General features: G+C 37.8%; 2 protein-coding genes across 2 annotated transcripts; one reads left to right on the top strand and one right to left on the bottom strand.

Moving 5' to 3' along the window:
• Positions 1-2739: 2739 nt before the first annotated feature.
• Positions 2740-3616, bottom strand: LOC122523198 (adenylate kinase isoenzyme 1-like). Its single transcript, XM_043644852.1, has 3 exons — positions 3484-3616; positions 3116-3375; positions 2740-3044 (listed from the first exon to the last, which is right to left on the bottom strand). The coding sequence occupies exons 1-3, from the start codon at positions 3614-3616 to the stop codon at positions 2766-2768; spliced, it is 672 nt and encodes a 223-aa protein (XP_043500787.1). The 3' UTR covers positions 2740-2765.
• Positions 3617-4374: 758 nt separating this feature from the next.
• Positions 4375-6013, top strand: LOC122523196 (malate dehydrogenase-like). Its single transcript, XM_043644850.1, has 3 exons — positions 4375-4818; positions 4929-5300; positions 5717-6013. The coding sequence occupies exons 1-3, from the start codon at positions 4375-4377 to the stop codon at positions 6011-6013; spliced, it is 1113 nt and encodes a 370-aa protein (XP_043500785.1).
• Positions 6014-10702: the final 4689 nt, after the last annotated feature.

Raw genomic sequence — 10702 nt, 5'->3', positions numbered from 1 at the left:
CAAAGTTCGCGAGCGATTGCAAGAGAACAGAGAGACGCGAAAGAAGAAGAATGGCATATAAGGAGTAGGAGGTGGAGGAAGAAGTAGAAGTTAAGAGAGAGAGAGAGAGAAAGAGACAAAGAGAGAGGGAGAACGGAACAAGAAAGAGGAAGAAAGACAGAGAAAAGAGAGATAAGGAAATAAGGAAAAAAAGAAAGAGAGAGAGAAAGAGAGAGAGAGAGAGATAGATTAGGAAAAAGTAGGCTAACGAGGAAGAAAACAAGGCAAACCTCGAACTAAGTGTGTTCTCTCCCGTTGTGACTAGCAAAACGAGAGGAATCCTCGCGAATATCTTGTGTCTCGTCGTGTTCCTAGTCGTCGACTCGTTGCCGTTCGTCGTGTTCCTCGTCGTCGAGGTAGAAGAACGTCGACATCGTGTTGCCAGTAGCAGCAGTAACAGTAGTAGTAGTAGTAGTAGTCTAGTATATTCGTCGGTCTCACTCGGTTTCCATACTTTGAACGCGTGGGTGCGAGTAAGTGAGAGAGAGAGAGAGAGAGAGAAATGGAAAGAGAAAAAGAGTAAGAGAAGAGACACACATACGCGGAATGAGAGAGAGAGAGAGAGAGTGAGTAGACGACGTGGTAGTGCAAGTGAGAGAGGTAGAGAAGTAGAGTGGTAGAAAGAGAAGTAAGAGTGGGCTCTAGCGGTGATTGGTCGACCGGCACTTTTGAAGGCGGGATCAGGAGGCAACGGCGGAAAAACGACAAAAACAAGGAAGGCCAGGATTTAACCTATAGCCAGCACGTTTGACGCGCGACACGAGCCTCCTCCTGGAAGTATCCGACTGGTAGGACGCGTGCGCACCCACCACCTACACCAACGTGCCGCCGAGTAACGGTGTAGTAGTAGATGAGCGTGTAGAGGATCCTAGCTCATTCATCCTTCTCCCCTCTCCGCCCTTTCCCTCGCCATCTCGGCCTCCTACGTACAATTGTTGATCGTTGGCTACACTCTGCTCTCCTCAATCCCTTCTTCCTCCCGCTGCTCCTCCTCCCCTCCTCTTTCTCTCCGTACGTTCTCTCCCTTCCACGGCAAACCGCTTCTATCCGATAGGTCCCTTTCGTCCTGCCTCTTTGACTACCCAAGGTGGGGGATCGCCAATTCGAATATCGGAGTAGAGAGAGGGGTTGTTGGTTGGTTCGATCGAAAGACGAGATCGACGGGCAACGATCGGAGCAGCGACCGTCAAACTCCGATGCTTTCTACTACTACTATTACTGCTACACCACTACTACCACCACCATCACCACCGTCACTACCACACACTATTATTATCAGTATTCCTACTACTACTACTATTACTAATTTTCTCTCTTGATTCTCTCTCTCTCTCTCTCGTTTACTCTGATACGTCTCGATAATTTTGTCTTCCTATCCAAATAAACTCGGGGTTAACTTCAGATAAACTCTGGAGTAAATTACGATCGATTTGTAATAATTTATAAATACATATATGTATATACATATATTAATGATTAAATTATTTTATAGACAAGCAGTATTATCGTTTATAAATCAGAGCTAATTTAATCACATTAAACTCCTCTATTTGTTTCTTTAGATCCTACCCTCCCGGATGAAACAATTCACTCTTGTGGGACTTGACAGCATCGATCAGACCAGTGTTCACGTTCATCAACAGATCGCGTTTCCTGGAAAGTAAAGTTCTACGAGAAAGCTGAGAGTAGCAATGTTGGTTGGTGGTGGTGGTGGTGGTGGTGGTTGTGTGGCGGTTGGTGATAAAGTCGTTTCGAAGGGGGATGTGTTGTCCGCCATGCTGGATTTCTGCCTTCGGACGACACTCGGTGGCTTTCTGGTAATCGTTGCCGGGGATGCAGCAGAGAGATTCCTCCTCCCCCTACCAACGAGGGAAGGATCGTGGCCACGCCCCTGAACTACTAGCCAGACCAATGACGCCAGGACATCGCGACGTTACCGTCCACCAATAGGATTACCCTCTGATACGGTCTTTCGCTTGTCAGCGATCGCTTCCCCCTTCCTCCCCCTCCTCCTCTTCCTCTTCCTCCCCCCATTCTTCTTTTCCTCCAGCTCCCTCAACAACCACCCCACCTACTACTACCATTCCTCATCCTTCTCTTGGCAAAGCCACCGGGGTGCTTTCCAATTTCGGTTCTACCTTTCCTGTACTCGTAAAGAGGTCGAAGGCACCTATTCACGCGCGCGCACGTTACCTGTGTTTTCTTCCATCCTACTCTAACCAATAGAATATCTCTGTCTCTATCTATCTATCTACCTATCTATCTATCTATCTATGCATCTCTCTTTCTCTTGTTAGCACGCTTTACGCCATCCCGACACCGGATAGCTCACTCTCTTGATTCGATCCTCGCTTGGAAGGAAGGAAGGAAGAAGAGGGTGCTCTTATTTATCGTGATAGCGGATTATGTTCCTTCCGTGATACACCGAGAGGAAGAAAAATGTTGCCTATAATTTTGATAGCCTTTCCCTTCCCTTCTCTTCCCTTTCCTTCCCTTCTCTTCCCTTCCCTTCCTTCCTTTCTTTCTTTATTTTCGACTTTAAACTATACTTATTCAATTTTTCTTTAGTTATCTCTTTCCTTTTTTTCTTCTTCTTATTCTTATGCAAATTTTACAATACTTCTTTTAATAATAATAATAATAATAATAATAATAATAATTATTAATAATCTTAAATAATTATACAAAACCTATGCTTATCATGGAATATAATAATTAATTCGCGATTACGTTCGCGGTGAAATTGTTTTCAATGTTTTCTCCATCACTCGACATATATCTTCGAAAACATTTTCTTCGTCGTTCTCGGCATTGATCACCGCGAGTTTGTTTTTGTAATAACGTAATATCGGTTTGTTCGTTTTGTGAAAACCTTTTATACGTTCTCTCATTTTTTCTTCACTCGCCTCGAGTCTTTCGGTCAACGTAACCGCCTTCGCCATTACTCTATCGCGTAATACTGAATTCCTTGCCGATAAATAGATCAACTGATCAAACGGTTTCACCTATTCAAATTAAATATATCATCGAGTGTTGAATATTAAATGAAAATTAACTCAAATTCAATTGTACGAACTTGACTTTCAAATAATTTCCCTTGATCTTTTTCACGTGGGAATCCTACTAGTAAAAAACCTCTGGCCGTGTTTAAATGTGCCAACATCTTCGTTTTAATCATTTCTATCAAAATGTCGGCTGGTACCAATCGACCTTGAGACATGTATCTTGCTAAAACTACTCCTTTAACTGATCTAGTGTGTACCTCGTCTCGTAATATGTCAGAACTTATTATACTAACCAAACGAAATTTTTCTATTACTTTTAACGACTGCGTTACTAAAATAGAAAAACAAAGGAAAAATTATGAATCCACTTTAAGGTATTAAAAAAAAAAAAAGAAAAAATATACCCGAGAAGTTTATTATTTACGATATTATTACTAACATTTTCCTGAACCTGGTCCACCGATTAGGCATATAATCGGTGGATTAGCCTCTCTAACAGCAGATGCATCGATTCCGCTTTCTCTCGGAAGAATATCATCTAAGGGATCCCTCGGTTTAAGGCAATTGCCCATAATATTGCCCTTTTCGGATGAAAAACTACGAAGACCTAACCGCGCGTTTTTTTTTTTCTCCTTTTTTTCTTTTTATCTTATATATATATATTTGTTATATTTATAAATAAATGTGATTAATTATATAGGTTCGAATGAAATTAAAATGACAGATCGATTAACGCGAAGTACGTAACGGTTAGAGATTCATTTTCATAATTCGAGATTTTTGTGTTAAATGTATAGTTCATTTATATAAACTATTTGATATTTTTTATATTTCGATATCGTTAGATGTTACATGATCGAAGCAATTGGATCTTCCCCTTTTTTCCTTTATATCTACGGTCGGTAAAACAGATTCATAAAACACCCACGCATAAAATGGATCATTTGACAGTACCTATAGTTGGTATTGGGATTTTTCGATACTGTATTATCGATGTGTACTCGATAATAAAATTTGAATTTGTATAATACTTATTTTTAGTTTACATTATTATTGCGATTAATCATTTAAATCGAATCATATACGTGAAGTTAGAAAAATATGCATTTTAGAATTGCAAATTAAATGAGACACGCGTAAAGGGGCGTAATAAAATTATGAGTAATCCAATATATTTTTCCGATTAATATGAATCAGAAATAAAAAAGAAAATTTTTTCTACGAATCGTGACTAATCGTTGGTATTTTTTATTTTTTTGTGTGTAATGTCTCCTTTACCAAAAAAAGTAAAAGAGAAAGAAGAAGAAGAAGAAAAATAAAATAATAGAAAATGAGGTTACAAACACGTTGCCTTTACGAAATGTTGTCGATTCTAGAAAAACGTATTAACTATAACAAAGTATTTAGTAAAAAAATCCAACTTTTAGCAAAGTTTACGAAAAGGCATGGTTCGAATGATTGCCTGCCACGAGATCGAAGCGAATTACGTTGCATAGAAGAATGTCGCGTTGCAATCGTCGGTTTGGGCGGTGTCGGTAGCTCTTTGGCGCATTTATTAAAGATGTTTCCTGGAACATTGACGGAACTTCGATTATTGAATAGAAGCGATCCGTCGGGAATAGTCGAAGAATTAAATCAATTGCCTACGAAACTTCCTGTTTATGGTATAGGTGGAATGGAGAACCTTTGTCATGGTTTACGTGACGTAGACATCGTTGTAATATCGGCCGGTGTAACGAGAAAAAAGGATACACCGCGGGAACATCTTTTCGCGGTTTGTATGTTAACACAAAAAAAAAATAAAAAAGAAAAAAAAACCATTACCAAGGAGAATAATCGAAACGATACGCGATTATATTTCAAATTAATCGATTATTATAATAGGAAAACGCAACGATTTGCGCGAACATATGCAAGGCCTGCGCAGAATCGTGTCCAAAGGCATTGATAGCAATAGTATCAAACCCCATAAACACTTTGGTACCCGTGGCTGCGCATATGTTCAAAAAACACGGCTGCTACGATCCAGCCAAATTATTTGGCGTTTGCTATTTGGACGAATTAAGAGCGCGCCATTATTTCGCCGAATTGATTGGTTCCCATCCAAGGTGGACTTACGTTCCCGTTGTGGGTGGTCACTCGGAGAATACCACCGTACCATTGTTCTCTAAGTGTCGACCTAGCATAGAATTGACGCCAGAGGAGATGATGAAGCTTACCAAGGCCGTTAGAATAGCCGGGAAGAAGGTCGTGGAGGTAATTAACTTCAACGATTTATTATTTCTTATGATTTTTATTTATTTTTTTTCTTTCCTTATTTCATACAATGTTACGAAGACTAAAAGAATCTATATCCAAAGGATGTAATTTTATAATTCTTTTACCTGACAAATGCGGAAATTAAAAGGCCGTTTATTGGCGCCAACCTTGAAGCATTTATAATCGGGGGGTGGGGGCGAGGGTGGAAGGGAGATAGAATTATGAGATAAAATTAGAACCGATTCCGTGATAATCCATACAACCAATCGTTATTTACGATCTTGCCATTTGTGTCAAATAATAATAACGTATTTTTATCGATGTAAAACAATGATATGGATATTATTATTATCACTTGACGTAGATAGTTTATTCTTAAAAAAAAAAAAAATATCTTTGGATACAAATTTTAGGTCAAGAAATCAAGTACAACGTATTCCATGGCATCGGCATCCATGTACTTCATTCACAATCTTAGCCGTGCCATTCACCACGAGCCCAACGTGATTATTTCCGCATACACGGAATCTCGCGTGACGCCAGCTCGTTTCTTCTCCAATGAATTGCTACTCGGGCCAGCTGGCATTGATAAAAATTTAGGTTTCGGTAGGGTTAACGTGTTCGAACAGAAACTCATTGACGACGCGGTCAAGGTCTTACAAAAAGAAATCGCCATGGTCGAGGAATTTATCGATAAGCTCAACGTTTAATATCAATCGTCGATTTAATTGCTTACTGTCATTTTATTCAAAGAAAATAAAGAAATAAAATATAAGTAAAAAAAGTATCATTTTTATAAAATCATATCGTGTCATTTATTTTTCATGTCGAATTTTCCAATCAACGAATAATGATAATAATAATAATCAGTTAGAAATGAATTTATCGACAGGAATAAAATTATAATAACGCAACGATTAAAGTACTATTACTCAATGAACTTTACGAGTTGTTTTATTTATCCGATGATTTATTATTTCAAAAAGTCGTGCAATAAAAATCGAAACTTACGATCCCGTTTAACGATTTTAACACGTGCGACAAAGTTAATGATTTGCGTACCCCGTCGTTTTACTTGCACCTACCTATCAAACGCAATTCGTTGCTGGTAGTAGCATGAATTTTCAAATGAGATAAGACTTACATTAGAAATGATTTCTACGTTTACTATGTCCAACTAAATGTATATACCACACCGTTACGTACCTCACGTATAACACGTATTAAACGTTGAAAGCGGAGGCGTAAAACACACACGCAACGATTCCGCGAGTCGTGTTGTAAATTAGTCATATACCAATAAACGTTTGAATTATACCTAGTTCTCAAAGCCTAAGCAAATTATATATGGAAACGTTATGATCTTTAGATATCACCTTGATCGATGAAAATACATCGCGATTTAATTCATCTTTTTCTCTTCTTCTTCTTCTTCTTCTTCTATTTTTGTTTTATTTAATATAAATCCAAGGAAAAAATATTTTCGCAAGTAAATTTATAGCAAACTTACGTTAGTATTATACTTAACGATTTTTCGATGTTATATTTGAATTCGAAGAAATTCAATTATTGTAATACCATTAAAATACGATTTACAAAATTATCAATAATTTAAAAGATAATTATATTGAATTTAATGCAAATATAAGAACGTATGTAGTATACTCAACGATCTAATAGTAAAATCTGACGGTTTTAACAAGGTCGCGAATGAAATATCGCGGTTAATCGTAGACGTAAAAACGACCATAAGCTGGATTAGAAGGGAACGTTAGAGGAATTTTGAATGAGATTGGGACGACGACTGCGACGAACTGGTACGGATTATACTCTTTGATATTGTAACAAGTTGCATTGGTAACGAATGGGGTAACGCAAATGCGAATCGTTATGCGAATAGTTATGCCCTCGTCGATTGGTAATGTCGCCGTACTCGTAATCATCAAAAGTTCCGACTTGCACAAAGTCCTATTCAATGTTATATATAAATTTGCTATTTTATTTGCATTAAATTTCAATGAAATACGATTTCTTAGAATCGTTAAACTCGTTCGAACTTTGTCGACAAATCTAAATAACGTTTCTCCGCCTACTTCTATTTCTTTTTACATTTATATATATATATAATATTATCCATCCTCTTTCAACCTTTTATAAGACAAAAATCACGATAACAACGGGATCACGATTAGCCTTGAGCCAAGTTTTAATCTTGCTATCCTGCGTATTAGATATCTGCAAAAACTAAACGATCTTAAAATACTTTATAGATTAATTTCAAAGTACCGATAAAAGCTAGTAGTAACGACGAACCAGTTTCTAACGTTTCGATTGAAACCCGTGGAGAGACTCGTCGATGGAAAGGGGGGGGGGTGGGGGGGGAGGGGGAATCCTTATTTCGCTAGAATTAACGATCACCGCTATGCACGGACTAAGATTTATCGAAAGAGAGATGCCGAAAGGGTTATATATCGGATGAAGAGTATTCCTCCTCTTCCTCCTCCTGATCCTCCTTCATAGTTGTCGTCCCTCATCCTGATCATCGTCGTGATCGTGGCCGTGCTGGTTAGTAGATGCTCGAAACTTTCGAGATCTCTCCTTTGCTGGCAGATTTATGTAAAGTACTTTGACGTAAGGCGTTCTATACTATCTTATATAAAGATATATGTATACATATATGTGTGTGTATGTATATATATATATATATATATAAGTATAAGTAAGTTATACATTAACGATTTTCCAAGTCGCATATCTGAAATATTTCAGATTACGTCGTTCTAACCGATCCATTTATATTACTCTTACTTCCTCGATATACCTACGCGTTTCTGTTTTCGATCTTCTGTTTTTCTCTCTCTCTCTCTCTCTCTCTTTTTCTAGGAAGATGCCGTACGATAATCTTCCTTTGTGCTATATCGAGTAATAATAATAATAATAATAATAGTAGTAGTAGCCAGTAATGGGAGAGAGAAAGAGAGAGATGGAGGTTGGTCCTAAAACTATAATAGATATCATTTTCTCTCTCTCTCTCTCTTTCTATTTCTATTTCTCTCTTTCTTATTACTTCGCGCATCCATCTCATCGATCCATTTATTCGAACCACTCCTTGTGTGTTTCACCGATGTATCACCGATAATGCATGCGTTCGGGCACGCTGTTGCTGCTGCTGTTGCTGCTGTTGCTGCTGCTGCTGCTGATGCAACTTTATTAATGACATTAAACAGTGGCTAGAAGACCTACTCCAATTCGAGAGAGAATGAGAAATGGTGATAGGAGAGGAAAAACATATCGAACGAAGAATAATAATTCACCCTTCCCTCCCTCCCTCTAGTTGAGAATATGTTTTTCTTCTACGAGAATAAATGACGATTATGATTGGAACCGATAACAACAACAACAACAACGAAAACTTGAAAATATGGATCAAGGAAGTCAACGGTAGTTTAATCAAAAATTCGTCGAGGTTTGAATAAGAGGGCGAGAACTTTGGTGGGGTGGCGAGCTGGGGGCGGCGGGAGGAGGAGGAGGGATGATACTCGAGGTCATACCACGAGAAGAACTATTCTAACGAGGTTTTCAGGTCGTCCTCTAACATAAGCGTGTATAAAGAATTTAATTCGGAATTCGCGATTTTCCGAATTTCGCATCGGGTAAAGTATTTTTAACGGATCCGCTCATACTCTAATATTAAACCACGCGTACCGTTTGCGGGGCCGAGTCGGCGGTTGTCGAGTGGACGTAGAGAACGGATTCCGGGCCGATAAAGTCCTTCTCGAGATGCCATTAGAGAGAAAGAGAGAGAGAGAGAGAGAGAGACAGTGTGAGAGAATGAGAGAGACCTCGGGCACCGGACTTTAACGCGCGGAGAGCTTATTTTTCCTATGGCATAATAAATAACAAGCTCGAGGTCTCGAGAAAGAAAGAAAGGGAATTAAAAAAAAGAAAAAAAAAGAAAAAAATCGGGGGGAAAAAATGAATGAAATAAATGACAGAAAAAAGACCCCCATAGAATTGGAACTTGTCTCGTTATACGTTCACTCACTCACTCACTCACTCACTCACTATCGTTCTGGTCCTCCGTGTCTTTCCAAGTTGTTACTCTTTGACACGATTAGCTAAAGAAGAGAACTATAATAAGAGTAGGACATGTTCGAGATATCGAGAATATCTTCGAATATAATGGACAATGTTTTCTAACGTTTTGTTTTAAGATTTTTTTTGTATTCTACTTCTTAACGATCATTTAATTGACCGTTTCAATCGAACGACACCTCCTCCTCCTCCTTCTCTTCTTCCCCCCTATTATTTTCTTTTCTTTTCAGTTTAAGAACTGACGTTAAACTTTAGTCACCTTGGCATAATTATCGTTAGAACCCGTGTGCGAGTTATTCCACGTTCGTATCCCATCGATTCTTATCATCTATCTCTATCCTTCTCTATCTCTATCTCTATCTATCTATGCAGGGCAACGTTGACCCGACGTTAATGATACTAATGAATCGTGTCATCGAGTCGTTGACACCACCAATGGAGGTAGCAAAAAACGGAAGTTATCTCTGCGCTTCGCTAGATTATCATCATCATCATCATCATCGTAATAGCTGCAACGATTAATGAATATATAAGTGTGTGTATGTGTGTTTTTCTGTGCTCATTTTTATCCACGTTTAATTATTAAAAACATACCGATCGATTATTCTTATTCTATTTTATCGATTATCTCTCTCTTTCTCTCTCTTGACATACTAATTCAAAATAATAACTTTACGAATTCGTCAAGTAGTATAATATTTGTTCTGTTTTAGTTTCTTTTCTATTCGATACGATTTAAACGAACAAGATGCAACACGTTTCTAATAGTCTTCTAGGAATGCAGCAATTTAACGCCATCGGCCAGACTGGCGCTGTTAATTTCATCTCAACGGCACGTCAATAATTTCTTCTACACAGAGCTTGTTGCTCATAGTTAGTTAGGTTGCTTACTTGCTTATACGATGCGTTGAAATTGTAGATTATCCTAGTTGATCTTCAAATTTGTCGTCTCTGTTAAACGTCATATCGTAACGTATTATTTCATCGTCTATTTTTTCTTCTTTTTTTTTGCAAATTTATAAACGACTCGCGTTATTATTTTAAATACGTATTTGTCGTGCATATTCGATCGATGTTAGAACATTATTTTTATAACGTTGGATAATTTTGTAATATTTTTTATTTAATGTCATTATATTATTTAAGTGCATAGAATAAAATTCTATCCAACGATTTTGAAATGTGTTCGATCAGATTCTTATGTAATACTTTTTTTCTTTCTTTTCTTTCCTCGAGTCTTCGGAACGTAAGATCCAAATTTAAATTTTCTTATTACAAACAAATTTCTTCGTTAGAAAGATATA

Source organism: Polistes fuscatus, unplaced genomic scaffold (assembly GCF_010416935.1).
Source record: "Polistes fuscatus isolate 324 unplaced genomic scaffold, CU_Pfus_HIC Scaffold6, whole genome shotgun sequence".
NCBI lineage: Eukaryota > Metazoa > Arthropoda > Insecta > Hymenoptera > Vespidae > Polistes > Polistes fuscatus.
Note: the sequence above shows the minus strand (reverse complement) of the source record. Positions and strands in the feature narration are given on the sequence as shown.

Bases quoted from the DNA above. Each gene is read 5' to 3' on its own strand.
- LOC122523198 (XM_043644852.1), bottom strand. From the start codon at position 3,616: ATGGGCAATTGCCTTAAACCGAGGGATCCCTTAGATGATATTCTTCCG. The intron at 3,376-3,483 runs GTTAGTAATAAT...TTTCTATTTTAG, and splicing joins TGGACCAGGTTCAGGAAAAT to TAACGCAGTCGTTAAAAGTA. The intron at 3,045-3,115 runs GTTCGTACAATT...TAATTTGAATAG, and splicing joins GGAAATTATTTGAAAGTCAA to GTGAAACCGTTTGATCAGTT.
- LOC122523196 (XM_043644850.1), top strand. From the start codon at position 4,375: ATGAGGTTACAAACACGTTGCCTTTACGAAATGTTGTCGATTCTAGAA. The intron at 4,819-4,928 runs GTTTGTATGTTA...TTATTATAATAG, and splicing joins CGCGGGAACATCTTTTCGCG to GAAAACGCAACGATTTGCGC. The intron at 5,301-5,716 runs GTAATTAACTTC...TACAAATTTTAG, and splicing joins CCGGGAAGAAGGTCGTGGAG to GTCAAGAAATCAAGTACAAC.